The following is a 22277-nucleotide window of genomic DNA, read 5'->3' on the forward strand; positions in this document are numbered from 1 at the left end:
CCACCCTCGTTGTTGAAGGTTGGCGGCGGGCCGGAGTGAACCTCCGGAATAAACTCGTATGATGTGGGCTCCGCGGGAGGCTGTTCCCTGTCAAATACCGGTTTCTGCGCACCTCGCGTTCGGCCGACAAAATATTCTTCGTCCAAATCATTGAATCCGTTATTCGAAACTCTTTTCCTATTTGAATTAACCTTCACATCCTCCTTTTGAGTTTTCTCCACTACGACCGGGCATTCTGGAACTACCAAAAAAGTACTCTTAAAACCTAAATAAAGAGCATAGGAGCAAGGGGCAGCAGACGGTAGGCTGAGGGCGACTACGGTGGGTTACCTGTGGGCGCCGGAGGCTCGGCGGGCACCTCCATGGGCAGCACGAGCAGGGGCAAGATGGCGGGCTGCGGCGCCGCACGCGCTGTCACAATTGCAATCAATTGCTCGATTATATTAATTTGAACATGTTATAATATATTAAATTCGACTCGGTTCGTGTTGCGAATTAACAATTTTTGTTTAGGCTAGCGTGTAATAATAAATTATTATTATTATTATTTATGCTCATATCCTTATTTTCTTATTTTTATATATAATATATTTCACATGATTTTCTTAAAAAAAAAATAACAAAATAAAACATATTATATAAAAAAATAGAAGTCCACCGGCTGCGGAATCCGATGACTCAAGCAACCAGTGGTCAGGGCTGCAGAGACAGGAACCTCCTCACTAGTCGTGCGGTTTCTAAAATAACCGCCTTTAGAATCAGGCCCTTAATCCAACTGTCTAGCGAGAGCTTCTTTTTGCGTTGCCGGCCTTTGAGGAAATTGTAGGCTCGCTTCTTGAAGGACCCTAAGTCGTATTGGTTTGGAAATACCACCGAGGACAGACCGTTCCACAGCTTCTTGAGGTGTTGTTATTACTATTAATAATATGAATATAAAAATAGTTAACTACTCTACATGTACACTCAGAAGCATTGAATCCAGAGCACTTAAAAAATCATAAAAATCTCGAAAACTAAGAATGCTAGCACAATTAAATAAGTTTTAATACCTTAATTTAAGCAGTATTTAATTGTCTAATAAACACAAATTATTTCATTAAGCTAGGATTCTTAGTTTACGAGATTTAGGGCCTGTCCCACCAAATTGTAAATTCACTGATAACAATCTAACGCGTTAAGTGATGGAAATATCCGATTTTGTTCCCTTATCTGATAGTGAAGTCGTTTTTAAGCTATATGAGCCTCTATCAGCCAGTGGTGGGACAAGCCCTTAGCGTTTTTTTAAGTGACCCAATTCAATGCTATTGAGTGTATAAGAAAAAACAGAACTTATTTTGCATGTCGAGATTGTAGGTGACATGTGTATGTGTGAAGGTGCTACCTTTGTGTGCGGTCCTGACGCCGGCGGCACCGGGCAGCGACCACTGCGGCCCCTCCGCGCCGAACTCCATGTTATTGCGGGCATAGTCTGCACAGATGAAGCTTGCGTTAGTCGAAGGGGAAAACACACAGCGGGACCACTAAGGTGATCAATGACGCTTTGGACATCCGCAATAAGAGAATGGTGGAGGTACGGTATCTGCAATTGTGGATGTCCATTGGGCAGCGGTCGCTTCGATTCCTCACGGAATATAGGTGGCTGCTCGCTTGTTTGCTACCTTATAATACATTTAAAAAAGAAACAATTCGCGTTACTTGTGACTTTCATAAGGACACTTATAGTTATCGACTGTTTCTTATGTTCTCAGTTGTGGATAAAGTTATTATGACCTGCGACGAGCTGCAGCCAACTGCCAGAAGTGGAGCGGGGAAGGCGCGCGAGGGGCGGCGCGGCGCTGGCTGGGGGCGCAGGGCCCGCAGGGGGTGCGGGGCCCGCCGTTGCTGCATGTAAATAGAATCAACATTAAGATGTGTTACGTATTTTACTTTTTGATCAAACGACTCGCAGCGGGGGCAGGGGCAGGAGGAGGTGAGATCGGAGGTCGGTAGCCGGGTCAGCATTGCTCGCATAAATACAATCCGGTGATGTCCGCTAACATACTTCAGTCTTAAAATGATATAGATACCTATTAAAATTTATGGTTTTGTTTATAATATTGTATTTTCAAGGTGAAACCGCGGCGACCTCGCGGACAGTCGCCAAGGCAAGGGGCCAGCCGGCCAGCCGTCATATGTGCGCAGGCGGCAGTCGTCGTCCACAACAACATTGTGTATAGCTAGCAGATATTAAATATATTAACATAAGAGGGACATAATAAACCGGCCGCAACCGAAGCCGCCTACGCCCGCGTTTACGAAAGTTTTATACATAATCTAACATAAGAATTGATAATTCTTTTATTTGACAATATCAGAAGTTATTTTAATACATTTTTGTGTTGGTACTAATCTACGTTTTATTATAGTTAGACAAAGTAATTAACATTGCTGTCATCTGTTGGTATGTATGTATGTATGGAGGTATTTGACCTTAAGTGGATGAATACAAAGCTTTGGGTAAGACAAGTTTTTAAATTTTGTACGTTTGTTTGAATAGGGACAATAATTGTTGATCGAATCGATAAAAAAATCTAGACCACAAATAAGAACGCTCCACTATCACTGAATAGTAGGGGCCGTTTAAAAATACCTACATGCAACTACTGAACAACGACCATAAAATATAGAAAAAAACATACAGCGGATTGAGTACTTCCCTTCTCCTCCTTCTTTTGGGAAGTCGGTCAAAAAGAGAATAGATTTAATCAAAAATGCAGGAAAAAGCAAATGAAATTGTTTTGGAATGAAACAATTGGAATAAAACATGTGCATATAACTCGATGACGAGAAAGGACTTCGTGCTGTTGTTCAGCTGTAAACATTTATGTCCAATCGTGGATTCAGATGTAGCAAGTGGCGACATTAGTGCGTGCATGTACTAGCTCTAGTAAAAGTAACTTGTACACTACTTGTATTGTATTTCCTGAACCAGTTTACAAAGGCGACGATGATCGATGCGATAATAAATTTGAAAGGACAGTTCGGGGAAGCAAGACAGGCGCAGCAGCACCAAGGCCGCGGTCGCGCAGACTTTTATAATGTTATAATTAAGTCATTAAGTAAATGTTAAAAAACATTATACTCCTAGCTAAATGAGTCTAAATCATTTTTCTTTAACTCAGTAAGATCAGAATTAGCGGCAGGACCTACATCAGCAAGGAATGTATTTATACCATAGAGGACTATTGGAAAATCTTAATCATACTAATATTATAAATGCGAAACTTTAGATGGATGGATGTTTGTTAGAGTTTGTAGCCTAACCAGCTGAACGGATTTCAAAGAAATTTGGCATAGATGTAGAGTATAGTCTGGAAGAACACATAGGCTAATCACTTGTTTTTTTTTTAATTCCACGCGGACGGAGTCGCGGGCGATAATTAGTACATACATAAGTTCATACAACGTGCCGAGGCAAAGAACATCTTCAATAATACCTAACATATGTACAGTAGCTAATGTTGCATCTCCGCCGACACTCCACGCAAACAAACATTTCGTGTATAAACCGTGTTGTTATACTAAGTCACAGGGTCGGAAACTAGTCAAAGCTCTGACAAAGCTCTGTCCTAAGGTAGCGTCTCTGCGAGGACGCGGCGCGCCGGTTACGTTTCGATTTGAATCAGTATTTCCCCAAGTGGCCCGCTTGTGTCCATTGTCCGCGGGGGCGGGCGATGGCAGAACAATATGTTCACAAGTTGAAGAACAATGTAGCATCTTGTAGCATAATATACCGTAGTTTTAGATAAATTGATAGAAATTTAGCATATCATTTAAGTATATAAATGTACACTTATTATTAGCATAATAATGGCGATCGGCAAGCCGACAACACGTGGAGTCTGTCGTATTAGCAGTCCGTCAGGATCGGTACATGCCCGTCGTCGATACAGTTAGAACCGCAGAATTTCGGAGCTTTCGCAAGTTTGCCGCTAAAGTTACAACCGCAGACCCAAAAAATCAAATTAACAACACATTTACATAAACATATAGACGTCTGCTGCACATTGAACGAATTTAACCATAGAAAGTAGTTTAAATTCAAGATTCGCGTTTGAATTTAACACGTTAGAGAAACGAAATCCATAGAAGAGAGGGTGTGAGAGGCGACTGGTGGCGACTCACCGGCGCCGACGAGGGCGAGGGCGAAGGCGAGGGCGAGGGCGAGGCAGGGCGCCCGCCGGTAGTGCGCGGGTCGGTCACGGCGCGGCATCTCTGACAGTGTCGAGCACGAGCACTGCCGGCGCGCGCGCCCGCTCGCCATTTACCTACCACCAACCAGCCGACTCTCCCCGCCGCCGCGCCACCGCCCCGCCGCGCCGCCCAGCGGCAGAGACGTCGTTGCTCTCCCCTGTACTGTAACTAACTGCTTCAGCGTTGACATAATAACAGGCACAACAGATAACAATTATAAGCATTAAGTTACATTAGCTGGTCCACTTGCCTATCTACAACATGCAGCCGTTGACAACGAACATCGACTCTGAAGAACCCTTTCATTCTCATCTTTGTGGCGATGATACATAAGGTACTACACGACTTGTGTTTTCTCCTGAACTTATGCACGAACGATCTGTCTGCAAACCTTCACTGCTGGTCTCTTCTTCGATCGGATGGAATAACCTTTCATCGTAAAGTTAGGATCTAAACGAGACAAGTATGAAATATAAATTTGCATATAATATGTAACTGTCGTAACTCACTCGATGTTTCAAGTTTAACTAGAAGTACTGCCAACATGTCGCCTGCAGCTGATTGTTGCCCGGCGATACGCACCGCACCGCACCTGCAATCTGCAGCCACTTAATTAATATTAAGATCCTAATAAGAGATTAAATTAATAAAAATATGTTAATGAGAAATCTGTCAATCCCCGTGTCCGCAACGCCGCGCCGGCCGCGATTCGCCGAGTGGCATTGGTGCACGAAACTGATTTAAGGTTCCTTGTATGTATGACGTAACATAACCCTGTTTAAAATGCAGGAACACATTATATAGGACTAGCTTTTGCCCGAGATTTTTTTCTTCGCATAATTAAATATTTCTTTAACTGTGTTGTTATTTCGGTCACACAGTTATGCTCTGCCGCTCCGAACGTAGACCTACCCATACCTGACCATCCTGCTTACTTCATAATACCAAATACAAATACCATAATTAGGTACATGTACACATCCAACCAAGTACAGTCAAAATGAAGACAAGCGGAGGGAATAAAAACATTTCAATACAAAATTGGGTGACTTCAGAGGTGGAGCCCGCAGCAGAGTGGTCGCTCGGTGCAATACCATAACCACCCAGAAAATAGACGACAAGTGGAACTCAATCCGACGAGTTTGCTTGCCGGAGGTGAAATTCTAGTCCTCTTCTCCTTCCCCACTTTTCTTATAAGGAAAAGATGAGAAGAGAAATTGTTCAGAGGAAAAGGGAAGCATAATAAATATGAACGAAACTTTTATAACATTTAAATTATATTATATTTCCAATAAAATAAAACCAGATTAGATACAGAAGAGAGTCCTTGACATTAGATATTGCGAGCGTGACGTCACCGCGCGGCCATGACATTGACACTGGCTGGTGGCTGAGCGATCGACATACATTAATTAAAATTCTGTGAATTCTGTCATTATTTTTACAATTTTACAGGTATAGTGCAACTAACTTATCTGGTCTGGTGAGAGACTATTCTCTCCTAAAGCTCTGTTGCTATGTATACATAAATTTGTTAGAAGGAAGCTTTTGTGAAATAACAAAGATAAGGATATTTTCAAGAAGATTTAATTGACGAAATGTCAAGGTGCGGTATGTGTGGGCGACCGACGTCGCGTCGTCTCAACACGAACAAAAACTCAACACAAGAGTTGATGTAATTTACCCGCTTTGTATTAGACGGAGATTTGACAAGTATGTATGTAACTGGTGACCTTGACTTTAGTAACATTTTAATAGGACAGTAAGAACCTAATAATAGCCAGAATTTAAAAATAGAATATACATTAAAATGTAATGAATTCATCACGAGCTCCCAAGTCATCTTAACGCAACGCAGTGTTTCTTTTCTGTACATAATCACTTGCAACAGTCATCCATCGCCCGTCGCTGGACGACTGCCGAATGCCAGAGATGGCGACGTTGACCTTGACATTAGAAAGAGCGCATCGCACTTTTGTTTTTTGTTTGTCCCGAGCCCCGAGCCCGCCGGTCGCACTCCCGACCGACGCATCCATAAACTTGATAACCTTTAGAAAAGTCTGACTTTACGAAAATCTTAGACAAACAAGTTCGGTCTAAAAAAAGATAAAGGTTACAACATTAAAAAGTTTTGATTTAGCTGTAAATTAATAAATTAAAAAAGCAATTTCATTTTTATTGTGCAATTAGGACAGATGACTTCACCAGTATCATATATTAAAATGGTTGGCTTTGCTGGAAACATTTTACAATAAAAATAAAAAACAGTTCAATAGTTACGGTACATAATACATCTACTAATTTCAATAATACAAACTTCGGCTAAACTGTCGCACAACTCTTTGGTCGCGCTTTGATTCCTATGAGCGGATATGGACACTACTCGATTTTTAGTTGTGCAACTAAACAGTTGAATTGGCTTCGAAACAATCGACAATCATACAACAGTTGTGCGACAGTTTACTCAAAATTGTGCACCAGTCAAATCTCTGATCACCTGTTTTTTTTTATAAAAGAACATGAGCTGGTATCGTAAGTGTAAAGCATCAGGCGACCATTAGAAAGGTAAGTGTGGTCGCGTGTCGTGCCGCGGCAGCCGCGGCCGCTCATGCGACGGCGCACCGAACTGACCGCTAAGCGATATTTAATGCTCTTTAGGTAGACACAACACTTCATTTCGAAACTTATTCCACGAAATCCTAAAACTCTAACATCTAACAATTCTCGCTTTTAAAAAAGGATGGTTTGACTGCGGTCGGTGGCAATGTCGAAGCGTGTTAGCCAGTGCGTGCCGGTCTCAGCGAGGTCTGGTGGCTCTGCAAGGGGGCCACGCTCCGCATATGAACAAATTTGTTACCTTTCTTCTCATTAGAAAACTCGATGGTTACATAACTTTATGTGGACGGCAGAAAGTTTTATGTGACCTTTGAGTATCACGTTACGTTGTACGCATCAACATAACTTTTGTAAGTCGTCCAGTTATCGACATTCGTTGAATATTCTTAAAAAGGTAACTACGCCTTAAAATAAATTTCTAGATAGACTAATAGTTAGGTATCGAAACCCATGAAAAGGATACGCAAAGATGTACAGAATGTTGCAATGCGTTGTAATGTTAATATCAAACTAATGTTGCAATAATCATTTACCTGAACTGCTATTTAATTAAATTAGATAAACAGCAGTTACAAACAACTGATTGCTGATGTTTGACGCAAAGTAACATAACTTTTTACAGCTCCGTTTGGTTCAATACAAACAACTAACACTAAAGCAAAGGGTAATCTATTGAAATGGTCGATTGCGAGGCCGAGACGGCATTTTAGTTTTAGAATAACTAAGCTAAAACAACAAATGATTGCTTACATGTTTTGCCTATTTTGTTAATTCAATCGTACAATTAATAAAATTTACATGAAGTCACAACACGACTACTTACGGTGTAGCAAAAAGCAATAATCGCTTTATGCATAATTTAGGATTTAAGCGTAATTTTTCTTTAATGCACGTGTTACACGATACATACATAGTTCAAGGCTTTTGCAAAAGTGCGCAGGTTAGGTTTTTTTAAAACATGAAGGGAAAAATAGTACCAGAATTGAGGCAGGTCAATGTAGACCGGACCAGAGGCAGTACGCCATCTCTGCCCTGCTTACAGGTCTGTCAATGTGTGTGTGTGTGTGTGTGTGTGTGTGTTTGTTTAACATCCAGTTGTCAAGCATGAACGTTAACTCGTCGGCATGAAATCACCGCTTTTTGCTCGTCGTTTAGAAAAGTGGTCGTTTATGTAATAAACAACTTTTTCCATTATCTAAATAATTTATTACATTATGTTAAGGGCCTTTAAACTTTAAACACATCAGCTAATTAAACGTGCTAACATTATCGAAGTTTTTAACTTGTATAACGGGAAAGCTTATATACTAATTGCCAGTACGTGTTCTTTAATGATGTATGTAGGCATTTATCATCTTGGTGAGATATTCAAAGCAGACTTGTGCATTAGCTATAGAGGTAAAATAAGTTACGTCTCTAAATACGAGTATGTAAAGTGCAGCTAGAAGTGCTGTTTCTTAAAACCACCCTAAGCTATTCCATAAGAGGTCTAGACCAATTTGGATTCATGTTCTTCACTGGTATTTTGCGTAACGTGAGTTAATTTAGTTATTTAAATATGACCTTAGGAAACACTAGCTAAAGAGATCATATTTTTTACGAAGTCGAAATCCTTACATCGGAGGATCCACAGGTGATTTGGCATCTGGTATTTTATCCCTTAACTTCCCTGACTTGTCTTGATTTATCGGAATGTTAGATATTTCTACACAAATGACTTCCTTTAAAATATAGACGGACGGCCGTTTTAACAATGCTTGTAAATTATTTCAGAACATACAAACTGAACTCCAATGCGACAACGAAAAGATATCGAACATTCCGTGGTGACGACAGAAATACTGAGGTTTTGGCGACTGAGCCACTCTTTTCCATGTATTTTATTAAACTACCCCCTACTATTCCTTCCGTTCCCTATTATTTTTCTAACAATGTTGTTTTAAATAACGATAAATCGTATTGATAAATAGCACAGATTAACAAATAACTTTAGAGAATATATGAAAATAGTTAAAAAGCTAACAGAAGAAGGCAGTAGACTATTTGTCTACTTAACCAGCATAACTCAAGTCTGCCTCTCTGGCTGTCCACAAGAAGGATCACGATGTAACATAACAACACACATGGTCAAGTACTCGAACTCGAACGCAAAACACTCGCCGCTACGCGCGAGGTCAACTGTTACACAAACAGTGGAATAAAATTATTGGAGCTGTAACTTCTGCTATTTTATAAGGAAGTACTCAATTACCGACATCAATTGCGAAATAGTAGGCTAGAGGTACAAGTTTTACGAATTAATAAGAAAAAAAAAAGCGACCGTCAAAAGTCAGTTTAGTTGTCGTAAATTCCCTCAAATGACATTTAAGTTGTGTTTCTTTTATAATAGTTATAATTACTCTATTTATATTGTTGTTGTACTGTACAGATTTATTATCATACGTTGATTTTTTTTGTATATAAAAAAAATTTGCCAAATATAGTTATATCCGAATAGCGTATTTTAAATACGTCAGTGATCGCTGCGTCTTCCCTTCAACAATTTGGGCCTGTTTTGTTTCCTACGTAACTTGGGTTCCCCGAATTTGAACCTCGGGACTTGACCAACGACCAAATTCCAGAAACAGAAACAAACGACTTCTACAGAACGCAACGACAACTACAATAATAACTCAAAGAACGACCGATAAATCACCAAAAAACCCGCGACTAGCGGGCGACTAGATCTGTGGAGAGACATTCATAACATCGCGGTTCAAAGTAAGACGGCCTCGCCACAGCGCCATCTATTAGGACGGAGTGCAAACGACGCCAACAGGGCCATCTATCGACAAAAGTCGTAATAATTTCTAATTTACGTGCTTTCGAATACATATTAACGAATAGGGATCATTATGCGAAATTTTGTATGAAGCAGTCTTTTCGATATGTATTGCGATATGCGATATGTAATATGAAATACCCGGCGACAACGGCCTCTGCCGGCCGCCACATAACCTACAATGTTGGTAGAGAATACCTCAATCACCAACACTTACACCATGATACTTCAAGCAACTTGCCTTTTATTCACTTTAATGTTGAAATCAAAAGTCAGTGACAGTATGCAACAAAATGTACTAACCATACTAGCATCTTACCGACTGCTTCCTGTAAGCAACTGCATCTACAGATACATCACTTACTGTGTTGGCATATAAAAGGTAGGCAACAAATGAAATGTAAATGTTAGTGGACAGTTATCACTTAACTTTTTTGGTGAATCTAATGGCCATATGCTTCTTTGCCACCTTGTACTATAAAAATAATTAGGTCTGTACAGTAAAACATGGATAACTGTCAAAATGTTTTTGAGGATTAAAATAAAAAAGAGGTAAAATGAGTAGATATGTATATTTAATAATATTTATCGCTCAAAATTTGACCAAATACATCATGTTCTCAACTAGACTATAACATAATAATAACTTAATATGTACAATAAAGAATTACATTTGACTTGTAATAAATAAATCAAGTTCTACAACAGTTACCATAAAGCTACAATAATTTAGTAGGTATATGTTTGAATTAATTACAGTAACAAATGACTGAAAAACTAATTAGTGAAAACCATCAACATCCCTGAACTAAAGTATGTTCACAGTACACATGCATGAGAACATTGTCTCTTTTTCATTTTATGTATAACAGTGATATCATATAAAGTTACATTGCCCACACACACTTAGCAATATTTTTTGTTTACAATTGTCTTTTCCAGTTGTAACTTAAGTGATATTGAGATATGTATATCACAGCTCATTAATATGGTTGCTATCTCCGATTGTTGCCCCGCTGATGCCCTCTGCCCCTCACATAGGTCTTGTGTGTATGTTTACCAGAATGTTCTTGTTGAGACCCTGAATATCTTTCTTGCTTCTGACTGCTGTGCTGAGCGCCCTGACCACTTGCCGCTGCGTTTGGCATAAGTGAGCGAGGCCCCGAGTGAGACCCATTGCCATTGCCGTTGCGCTCGTTTACGGCCTGTGCGGAGGAGGCGGCCGCTGGAACGGACGGCTGGGGCTCGCTCATGTTCAATTGTTCGTTGAAAATCATACAGAATTCACCTACTTTTTGTATGTCGCCAGATTTTCCCGAATAGAGCGTAAGAGCTGACCTCCACAGCGAAGCATAGCCCCGCGTGAGTCGAACAATATCTCCCGGTTGTAACAGTGCCCCGGGTTCGTCCCATACTGAAAAGTTGACCATAGCAGAAGCATCCGCAACTCGCAAGGTGCGCACTTCACGAGCCTCCTTTGTTAAAGTAGGAGGACCCACTTCTAACACTATAAATACAGCGTTTATATTCTTCATGCCAGGTTTTAAATCTTTTATTTGAACGAATTCTGTAGTACTCATATTTCTATATTTTAAGTGCTTTAATCAAAAGATGTAGAGGTTTTTTTATTGGTAAGATGTTTACGCCGAATTAACTTGACAAATAGATGACTAGCAAACAGGAAACAGCCATTGGCAACTGACACTGACATCTGGAAAATGGAATTGCAAATGCCATAGTCTTTATTTCCCAATACCTCCCTAGACAGGCTATAAGGTATAATTTTTTTGTTACCTTTTCATCTACGCCATTCCAGCGGTGTTCGGAACTTAAGGCAATAATTCAGTTAGAATTAGTCGAGTTAGTTAATAGCTAATAACTTGAATAGGGAATATCCATTTTATTATATATGTTTCTTAAGCTAGCGCTTTACCACGATCCCATCTAACGTGTGATGATGTAGTCGAAAGATAACACGAACTAGCCTAATAGATATACTCAATGACTCTTTTCTTGAAGGCCTCTACGACATATTTGGACGGCCCCCTTGTTGATATGGAATAAGAAAGTGTTATAAGATCCTTGTCTTCTCGTCAAGTTTTTTTAGTCATTCCTCCCTATGCCTTTGTAGGTTTATCCAATTTCTGGCAGAACTAATCGCGATAAACTGACAAGCTTGTTGCGCTTTATAATCTTTGAATTGAGGTTTTGTTTGTTGTCAATGTCTTCTCTTTACAAATTGACAGATTGTCATTCAAATTAACCCTGTTTGAAATTGATGTTTACCGCCTGTAAATTTTAAATTTACAAGTAATAAATTGTTAATATAACTCAAGCGTAAGGGTACAGTGAAGTTTAAATATTTAGCTACGAGCAACTAGCATTCTGTGAAGTGGTTTATTTGATTGGACTGTAAGTGCGGTAAAATGTTTAATCAGCTCGGTGGCGGCACAAACAATCCCAACAAGGATCTTGAGGTGACTTCCCCACCTGAGGACACCGTGTCCTCTATGGAGTTCTCACCGCCATCCGTACAACAAACATTTCTCGTAGCAGGCAGCTGGGATTGCCGAGTAAGACTCAATGTCAATTATTACCATGATTTATGTTTTAGACGGCAAACGAACAATCGGCCACGTTTTTTTTAACTTAAACTTTATTAAAGTTTCAAACTTTATTTGTAATGTCTAATTTTTGTTTTCAGGTAAGATGCTGGGAAGTAGAAATTTCTGGAAAAACTGTGCCAAAAGCTGCACAATCTATGGAAGGGCCCGTTTTAGATGTGGCGTGGCATGATGTTGGTACAGTTTCATAATTATGATGAAATATAATAAACAAGTACTGTAAGAGATTGTTTTTGTAACATTGTTTTGTAGGATGGCAGTAAAGTGTTCATGGCCTCGACAGACAAAAGTGTGAAGTGCTGGGACCTAGCGGCCAACCAGTGTGTGCAGGTAAACTAACTCTAACATCTATGACATTCTCATTTAGCTTTTCCACCTTGACTTTACAACAGTCTTATTGTGTCTTTGTTCTTGTTTGATCTCAATTAAACTATGTATGCAAAGTAATCAAGTTTTCAAGTCATCCAGTATAATTATTATTAAGTAATTCTTACCCGTAGGTAGCAGCGCACGACGCCCCCGTAAAGACATGTCACTGGATCAAAGCTCCCAACTACAACTGCCTGATGACCTCCTCCTGGGATAAGACAATCAAAGTATGTGCTTCTACACATTGCATCTGATACAGATATCTTGGTAGCTTTTGAGTACATGAAAGTTGATGTAAGAAATGCCATTTTAGGCATAGTAAGTTTCACTGTGGACCTCGGCTCTCCGAGATATTTGAAAACAATTGTAAAATATTCATAACTATATACTGTATGTTGTATTGACATAAATTGTGGTCTAGGTATGTGTTCTTAAATAATGTATTATTTAATCAGTTAATGTTGTAATACATGTCATGTGCTATATGGGTAACTTTGTAAGTAAGCATGATATTATAAAAACATTATTTTGTTGTTAACATTTATAAAATTATCAATTGCAAATATCAAAATACAAATGTATAAAAGTCAATGAAGGTCTTGGATATTGGATAACAATTACTGATGATATCGGCTATTAGTTTATGGTCCCTTTGTCACATGAAGTTTTTTCCAATTTATTTTCCTCCAAGTTAAATAGCTTGGAAATATATAGCCTAAAGTGTGTTGTAAGTGTAGGATTAAAGACAGGAATTATTCAAAAATATTCTATGATTTACTTTATAAATTAAGTATAGATTGTACATATGTTGTTGTAGTTTTGGGACACACGCAGTGCGGTGCCCATCATGACGATGAATCTCTCGGAGCGCTGCTACTGCGCCGACGTGGTGAGTACAGCATAGATGTTGTGGTCGATGTTGGCCGAGGTCGGTTGTGAATGTGTGTGCACTAGGAGTACCCGATGGCGGTGGTGGGCACGGCGGACCGCGGCATCTGCCTGTACACGCTGGAGGGCAAGCCGGCCGAGTACAAGCGGGTGGAGTCGCCGCTCAAGTACCAGCACCGCTGCATCGCCATCTTCCGCGACAAGAAGACCAAGCAGCCGACGGGCTTCGCGCTCGGCAGCGTGGAGGGCCGCGTCGCCATACAGTACGTCAACCCCGTCAACCCCAAGGACAACTTCACCTTCAAGTGCCACCGCGCCGGCGGCGGCACCACCGGCAGCTTCCAGGTAACTCACAAACACACCAACTTCACGTTCACACATCTTAATGAAATTGGACACAGATTAGAACATATTTCTATGAAGACCCATTTTACCTTTTCTTCATTCTGCGCAAAGTCGCGTTCAAAACCTAGGATAGTTACATTGTTTATAATACTGTTGATAAAAGAGTGCAAAGTATGTCTGAAACGAGTGCCGCGAACAGGATATCTACGCGGTGAACGACATCGCATTCCACCCCGTGCACGGCACGCTGGCCACGGTGGGCTCGGACGGCTGCTACTCCTTCTGGGACAAGGATGCGCGCACCAAGCTCAAGTCCTCCGAGACCATCGACCAGCCGCTCACCAAGTGCGCCTTCAACCACAGCGGACAGGTGTTCGCCTACGCAGTCGGCTACGACTGGTCCAAGGTACACATGTTACACATTCCTTTCTATTAGATCATTATTCGGGTTCCAGAGGATTATGTCGTAGAAAATCTAATATTTATAATGTCTGAAAACATTTTATATGTATTGCAGGGACACGAGCACTATAATCCCGCTAAAAAGAATTTCATCTTCCTGCGGCCGTGCTTCGACGACCTCAAGCCGCGCACCACGTGAGCGCACCATTACAAGTTCTTTGTCAATAAACACAACTATTTCTGTTGGTAATTTAACTTAGTCGGAAAATTGTATATCACATTACAGTGACAGCAATAAAATACCTAAATCTATATACAAGTCAGAATTATAATTATTGTACATCTTTAAGTATGTACAGCTCCATGTAATCTGAGAAAAGTAAAGGAATATTGGTCTTTTACTTTATTTTTGTTAAATAAATCATGAGATTTCAAATAATTGTTTTCTTGTATAGCACCTAGTATGGACATGTATAGTTCTGTCTTAAACAAGTTTAAAGTTGACACAGATATAATTGTAAATTAAATTGTTTGCCTATCCATTCTTATAGATCAGTGATACCTACTTGTTAACCAAATATTCAACACTACAATCTGAGGATAGAACAAAAGAAGATTGTAAAAAAAACAATTTAATTTCAAACTAAACCACATCATCTAAGTAATAACTGCAAGTAGTTTAAATAATTTATAATGACACACTGTAGGTGTTGACAATGCACATTAGAAAGCTAGTTTACAAATAAGTGTATAGAACATGTGAAACGTCAGTGGTGGTCCCCATGACCATCGTCCCCACCCGCCAGCTTGGTGATAGCCACTGTCACTACTGTCAGCGCCAGCCCCAGCGGGAAACCACGGAAAAAGAACTTTCTACCTCTGGCTGCAGGTGTCCCAAAGCCTGGATGATATCTCCAAGCTTCATTCCTGAAAACAGGGAACAGAATTAACTTAGCAAACCACTTTTTTTTTCAGAACTTACAATAAGTAAAATATTTGATTTGATTTATTGTGCCATGAAAAGCATAAATTTAGTTTTTTTCATAGTTAATAGACACTTCTGTAACTGGTCAGCATATTTTATTGAAATTTAGCACAAATATAATAGAAAGTCTGGAGTAATAGGTACATGGGACATGACACATCCCTGTAAAATGTTAGGTTCCATAGTTTTTTGTATTACATATATTTTTAATACAAAAATAAGTAACTTCTCACATTAATGAAATGAAAATCGTCAGGATTATTATCGGACAAAGCTATCTGTTGAGCATAACAAGATGCCATTACTTATACATGTAGTATTGTGACGCGAGGATGCAACTTGTGTAACGAACAGTACCTGATCCAAGGGTCTTTGAGACCCTTTTTTGCCAGCTCCCTTTCAAGCTCCTCTAGCTGCGGAATTCCTTGTATTCTAAACTGTTTGTAGTCCGGTATTTTATATGGTTCATCGCAGCCATGACCTCCCATGTCTACAATTGCAAAATGTTCTAAATAACCTAAATTATTACATAACTTAAAAGTAATTGCGATAATTCGTTTTTATTAATTTAGTCACTGGCTTGATAGGAGTTGTTATTATTATACCTGCCTTTTATTATTTTCTATTTAATTACAACCAAGACGATTATTGCAAAGAAAATTATTATTTGATAGTTGACAGACGTCACTTGGAATTGGAAGTGAAGTTGACACATGTTTACCTTTTATTATGCTGTGGCCAGGGCGGAGAGTAAAACTAGAAACATAGCTTTAAGCCAACTTCTTTACGTTACCCTGTAAGAAAAAAATAATGTTAGCTGAAGACTCGAGGTACGACTAAAAAAACATTAATTACTTTACAAAAATGGGCGGTTGGATAGGCTACAAAGCGTGGTATTTTGTGCCCATTTGATTTTTCCATTTCGGCATTGTGGGTTGCGAGTGGAAGCGGTGATGCGGATTCAAACTAAAAATACAATTAACCAGTATGACCTTTCAGTAACAGGCGCTTTTAAGTCAGAGCTTAACGAAGAAAAAGTTTACACATTAGTTCGTTGCACAGAACGGTACTGGTACGACGTAAGTTTCGATATGGTTTGCCATTTCACTAAACTGGACTTAGTACTGATTCAATTTAATACGTTAGTATTAGGGATGCTTGATCATGTGCTGTGTATCAATACTTTAGATCCTAGTGCATTGTATTTATCCAGGTCTGTTTGACACTATTTGTCTGGATCGATCGAGTACCGTATAAAGTACAGTAATATGTTGTTAAAGTTACGAAACTCTTATGTATTTATTTATTTAGACACATCAAAACTTAAATATCTTAATATGAATTGTTCAAGGTTCAAGGTTCGATACAAATTAAGTACTGCACAGTGGTTTGAACACTTGACTTGTAATCCACAGGTTTGAATCACGCCATGTAGTAATGTGATTTTCGATTTTTCGAATTCATGTGTACATAATTTAATTGACGTATTTACAGTGAAGAAATACATCACTCCGTTCTCGTTCCATCCCGTGCTTTTGATGATGATGATGTAACGATACTTTTCAATCCGATCCACAGAGGTGGTGTTTCGACTGTCGATGCACCAGTAAATCGAAATCGAATGGCGTTGTATCGATACAAATATCGAATGAAACGTATAGCGTTGTATCGATCCACCATAGTGTCGGGGATTGCACCTCCCTAGTTAGTAGCAGTCAGTACGGTACCAAAACGATACCGGCACGGTCATATTCGGTGACTGCAAAGTGCAAGGTGTTTGTGTTTTTTTTCTCGTTTGTGACGCTTTTGTGTTGCGGACCGGTGGGGTTGGATCTTTATTTACGTTTTCTAAGTGACTTTATTGTTGAAATAAACCAACACATGCCTTATTTCACTCAAGTTTTAATTTAATAATACTCGTGTCGACTAATATGAGAATAACTGTCGCTTAACAAGTTACTATTGAATTGAATAAAGTAGGAAAGCTTTGTGGTGTAAAAAAGCTGCGCGTACAGGGCGTTGAGACAAGTGTACATAGTGTTCTTGCCTATATCGAGCGTGCTGTGCTAGCACGGTGTTGTGGGGTAGTGGTGAAGCAGGCGCGAGTGCCATGAAGACCATCTGAATAGCTCCTAGGATGTGTAGGCTGAGTGCCGGCGGCGCGCTGCTGCTGGCGCTGCTGAGTGCGGCCTCACCTTCTCCGGGTAAGGGCATCTTCGCAAATTTACATCCTTACCTTGAGCAACAATTATATCTTCATTGTTTAAATATATACTTATTTGCCAGAAAAAATCTTTCGAATGTAAACCAAAACTTAAATATTCTAAGTTTAAGCTTTCATTGAAAAAGCACAAACTTATTCTTCTATGGTAGGAAGGCTTTTTCATGCAGATTTGGCTTTGTTTAATGAACTATAACATTTCTACACATTTAGTGAGCATCTGTTCTGCACATGTTGTCAAGAGATTTGTTCCACAATATATTTCTTGTTGCAAACATTTAAGTTAAAGATTTAATTTTTTGCAAGTATAGATTATATTAACTTATTTGGTACATATTGAACACTTGAATGCTGATTGGATCACTAGGAGACCGATAAATCGATAATGTAACTTAAAAATTTTCCAACTTGTTGATATTGAGAAACGAATAATTGGGTTGTCCCGAAAGACACCAAGAGAAATTAGGACAGTCGAAATGACAGGCAGCGTCTTCACCACATCAGTTCAGCTAGCTTTGGATTGGCGCGTTAAACGAAGTAAACAAAAGTTGCATGTGACATAAAAAAAGTTTTGTAACAGGTAGCCCGCGCTATTTGCCGCTACAACTGTCGACATTAGAAGTAAGAGTAAACTGACCAAACTGATCTTTCGACCACATCAAGTGGAATCGTGATCGAGACCGAAGTTTGTTTATCTATTTATATCTCGCGACTTTCCCACCAGATGATACCATTATGATATACTTGTTGCATGTTATGTAGGTACAGTCTGGAAATCTGGCGGTATTCCATCTTAAAAGTTCTTCTGAACGTTGTGTAGCTATTGGGACAACGACATAAGGAATAGGACGCATTTTAAAATTGTCTTTACGAAAAAAGGTCTGTCAGTGTTACACGGTTTTATTTTATAATTTTTTTGGCGTTTGCGCAACTCGTTGCTATCTTATTGTGCATTTTAAAACGGGGAGGAGTTTGTCTTTATGCGAGGGACGGGGCAATTTTTCTGTAAGCGATACACCGCTAATCTCCGCGACTGTATATATAAGTTGAATATTTGTGTGTCGTCACATGTTTGGATTTGAGCTTGCATTTGTTTTGAGTACATTTGTTAAAAGTAAACTGCAAAATTATTGTTATTGGTAAAGTTACCAATAAAAAGTATGTAAGTATATACTTTTTATCGAGCAAGTAACTTAATAGCTCACTCAAGGTTGCAGAGTTGAATGATTCTTAACCTATTACTTAATATTTAGCGATGTTTGTATGATGATTCACCATTTTGAACTGAAAATAAAACAAACAAGAGAAGTATTGCAGGACAGCCTAAGGCGGGTATGCGCTGAAGACGATCACAGTCGCCGGCGTTTATCATTTGGTTATTTATTGTGTTGTCTCTGAGTATGTCGGTGACGGAGGTCAGCGCGCTAAAGTGGAATGGCGAAATTATGATTTATGTTCGTCTGAACCGACAGCTGCGGTGCTCTGACTGATGGATGTACGCTTCACGTTTATGTACAGTAATGTCAACAGACATACACATTTTAGCAATTAATTCACAGTGCGTCAAAATCCAGCGCAATTGCAGTACCTCTAATATCAGGATGTCTAGGGCGACCAATTTATTTCAAACAATACACAGTTCGTTTTCTTTAATAATAGTCCAGCCATCAATTGGCTCTGTTACAGTGGTAAGTATGGAAGTTTTGAGTACCTTGAATTAAAATGATTATAAGTGACAATTTTATAGCGCGGATACATAAAACTACAAGAATTTAGTCGCGCTGGTTTACCATGTAGATACCTGGACACGTTGTGCAAAACGAAGCTTGACGGTATCGAATGTCTGCAACACGAGCCGCGTGCGCCGCCCCCCAGCCCCCGCACCGTGCGCTCTGGTGGCTCGTGTGGTCGCTGCCTCCCCCTCCCCTGCATATATGATATACCACTGGACTTAGTTTAACGCTTGGAAATCTGATTATTTCTTTTTTATCAAACCTCTTTGTATATTATTTTTTCATAGAATCAGCAAGATTCTATAAAAAATATAAAATTGAAAAACTGTAGATAATATAAGATGGGAGCAAAAGCTTACACAAAATGCTTCATTTTGTTAGAGCGCCGGCCACCCTAGACTCTGAGCCGGTTGCAGCTAATTAGACGTAAACACCGGCTCGCACCCGCAGCCCGTCGGCCGCCGCCGCCGGACGAGCCGGGCTTTTTTTGTGGACTCGGGCTCCAACCGGTCCTTCCGAACCCGGACCTACCGCCCCCGCCCTCGCCCCCGCTCTCTGCCGCCTGCTGCCTGCAGCACACACACGACCTCCGCTAACACATTACATAGTTTTATGAAAATTAATCTATAATAAGCAAATGGTAAAGTGTACACTGGAATGTGAAGTATGAGGGTACGACTGTCGTGTGTACTTTAACGACAGTTTAGTTAGTCAACACTCACCTAGATGTTAGAGGTTGTATGCGCGTACGTTATAGGAAATCAGCTATATCATTTAATTCCACTGTCTCATATTTTTTTCTTATGCAAGCAAATGAACCAATGTGAACTTCCGTATCGCATTCGGTAGACATATCGATCTACTGAGTCGGTGCTCTTCTAAATATAAACTTTATAACCTTTCCTCCGACACGCGCGCGCCTGGCGAAGTACACCAGTCGTTTTGGTTTGTTCATTGATGCACGTCAAAGTTAAATATGCGTTAACTTAAACGTTAAAGTAAAAGTTAATCTCACAGCAGCAGCGACGTGTGCAGTGCGCACGGCTGCTTGTGCCCGCCGGCTCTTCTGCACGCGCTTCAAGCTTCAACGCACTAAATAACTTAACCCTTTGAACGCTGCGGGGGTTGTAGCAGTGCACTCTGCGTCTCGAATGCCCCGCGCTTTGCCCCTTGAAAGCTAGGCATGTAATCTTTGATAAACATTTCGACTGATTTACATTTACTATATTTTTATTGTAATATACTTCAACATAATCTACATAGCTATCCTACAGAATATAATGAGTGATCAAAAATGGAACAGCAAAGGAATAAACCAAAATAAGACATAGTTCTTTTTGTAAACACTTCAGGAAATGCTAAGAGAACTAAATAAATCTAGCGAAAAATTCTGCTTACATTAATACCTGAAAGACATAAATAACAAGAGGCAGTGGAAGCGGTAAGCCATTATGTGCGCGAGTCAGGTCGCCCCAAGTCATCGTAGCTAATTAAATGTAAAGTCGTGTGTCGCTTCACAAATACATGTCCGGATACAATTTATAATATGTAAATAATTATTTAAACACATGCTGCATATGCGATGCGCAACAATCGAGTGCAAATGAATGACACTGGTTCTGTTAATTAATAAACTATCGACATAATTTAAGCAACGGTTGAGTTGCTAATGTGGCCATAGTCGCCTATTGAGAAGATATTTACAATTTGACACTTTGTGTAAAACTTAAATCCGAGTGCGCCCTGCGCGTCATGTTTATACCAAGTGAAGCTTCTACCTGATGCGTAGTGCGTCATTAAATGTATTGTATGGTGTAGAACACCGCCGCTTGGGGGCGGCGAGAGGCGAGGGGCGAGGGGGAGCACGACAGATTGTGGGCCTCTCGAGAGATCACTTCCTCGAGTCTGATCAATCTCAATAGAGACCTCGTCTGGAGGGCTTTTATAACATCGCTCTGTCAATGGCTAAATTGAGCTCCGAGCTACACAAATGCGTCTCTGAATCTAATTTGTTGAAAGTGTTTTCGTCGCGACATCCTCGGTCTTATTACGGTCTGATAGCGGCCTGTCTGTGTTGGATATTGTATATACAAAACAGAGTGATCCACTGCGGCGAGACGGCCGCGGCCGCGCGCTCACTATCTCGTCACCCCGCTGACCCTCGATAGCATCGCCGCCCTCCGCCGCCCGCCGCCCGCAGCCCGCAGCCCACCGGCGCAGCATCAACGCGATCCTTGTGCTCTGTCCACCATCGACAACAATGTATTATACGACTGAGCAGTCCGACATCGGTATACTGCAGTTAAGAAACTGCAACCTTGACACTACTCATATTGCATGTCAACAAATGTTAATGGTTTTCAATATAGATAACTCCAATTAAACGAATAGCTCGAATTATACGTTTTATGACATAATTTTGATTAGTGTGTGTAAAATCGTTTGCTCATATACATACATATGCAACACTGTGTAACGAGGGGTTTGACGCTGCCGCATGCATGCACAGCGTGCACGCCGCTGCAGAGGGGGGGGGGGCGTACGTTGATAGGCGAGCACGGAGGGCGCAGTGGGGACGCGATGGCTGAGCTCTTTCTAGAAACAACGTCCCCTCGAGAAACACAATCAACATTAATTTGAACATTTTCACATCTATACGTACGTACAATCGCGGAAATTCGCAGTGTTCCAGTTCATTGCAATGAGACAAACTCCGCTTCTTCCTAGAAATAAGACACTTTTATAAGCTGCCTTGCATTGATTTTTGTTTTGCATCTCGTTTCAAAATATTCAAACGATTGTAGCTAGTTTTGAAGCATCCATGGAAACCACCAAAGTTAAGTATGGGTATAAGATTAATAACATAAACGCACTGCGCCGATTAAAAAAAAAACATGGACCCGATTAGGCACATTATATTCAGAGGCCGTGTGCTATTGTTGAGGGGTCCGTTAAATATTTAACAGAGGAACTGGGTGAGTGTTTACACTGTCACTACAATTCGCAACGGCGCTGTCCGCACGCCCCGTGCCCCGTGACC

The 22277-nt window shown here is 40.2% G+C and overlaps 3 protein-coding genes and 1 long non-coding RNA gene across 6 annotated transcripts; 1 reads left to right on the forward strand and 3 right to left on the reverse strand.

Moving 5' to 3' along the window:
* Positions 1-10262: 10262 nt before the first annotated feature.
* Positions 10263-11391, reverse strand: LOC106102887 (SOSS complex subunit B homolog). Its single transcript, XM_013282488.1, has one exon. The coding sequence runs from the start codon at positions 11248-11250 to the stop codon at positions 10666-10668; it is 585 nt and encodes a 194-aa protein (XP_013137942.1). The 5' UTR covers positions 11251-11391; the 3' UTR covers positions 10263-10665.
* Positions 11392-11905: 514 nt separating this feature from the next.
* LOC106102886 (mRNA export factor) lies at positions 11906-14734 on the forward strand. The gene is made up of 8 exons (XM_013282487.1): positions 11906-12243; positions 12375-12467; positions 12547-12624; positions 12795-12890; positions 13481-13552; positions 13618-13896; positions 14096-14302; positions 14414-14734. Exons 1-8 carry the CDS (start codon positions 12097-12099, stop codon positions 14495-14497), a joined length of 1056 nt encoding a protein of 351 aa, XP_013137941.1. The 5' UTR covers positions 11906-12096; the 3' UTR covers positions 14498-14734.
* Positions 14735-14914: 180 nt separating this feature from the next.
* On the reverse strand, positions 14915-16055 carry LOC106102888 (NADH dehydrogenase [ubiquinone] 1 beta subcomplex subunit 3). 3 transcript variants are annotated; one of them, XM_013282492.1, is made up of 3 exons: positions 16005-16055; positions 15641-15773; positions 14915-15225 (listed from the first exon to the last, which is right to left on the reverse strand). In XM_013282492.1, the coding sequence occupies exons 2-3, from the start codon at positions 15769-15771 to the stop codon at positions 15066-15068; spliced, it is 291 nt and encodes a 96-aa protein (XP_013137946.1). In that variant the 5' UTR covers positions 15772-15773; positions 16005-16055; the 3' UTR covers positions 14915-15065. The 3 variants fall into 3 exon arrangements, with proteins under 3 accessions (XP_013137946.1, XP_013137944.1, XP_013137945.1); XM_013282490.1 differs by lacking the exon at positions 16005-16055 and adding an exon at positions 15893-15994; XM_013282491.1 differs by lacking the exon at positions 16005-16055 and adding an exon at positions 15889-15974.
* Positions 16056-19108: 3053 nt separating this feature from the next.
* Positions 19109-21673, reverse strand: LOC106102889. Its single transcript, XR_001225604.1, has 3 exons — positions 19960-21673; positions 19597-19806; positions 19109-19430 (listed from the first exon to the last, which is right to left on the reverse strand). It is a non-coding gene; the product is annotated as an uncharacterized LOC106102889 (long non-coding RNA).
* Between the last annotated feature and the right edge of the window lie 604 nt (positions 21674-22277).

This window comes from Papilio polytes, unplaced genomic scaffold, assembly GCF_000836215.1.
Source record: "Papilio polytes unplaced genomic scaffold, Ppol_1.0 DF823901.1, whole genome shotgun sequence".
In the NCBI taxonomy this organism is placed as follows: domain Eukaryota; kingdom Metazoa; phylum Arthropoda; class Insecta; order Lepidoptera; family Papilionidae; genus Papilio; species Papilio polytes.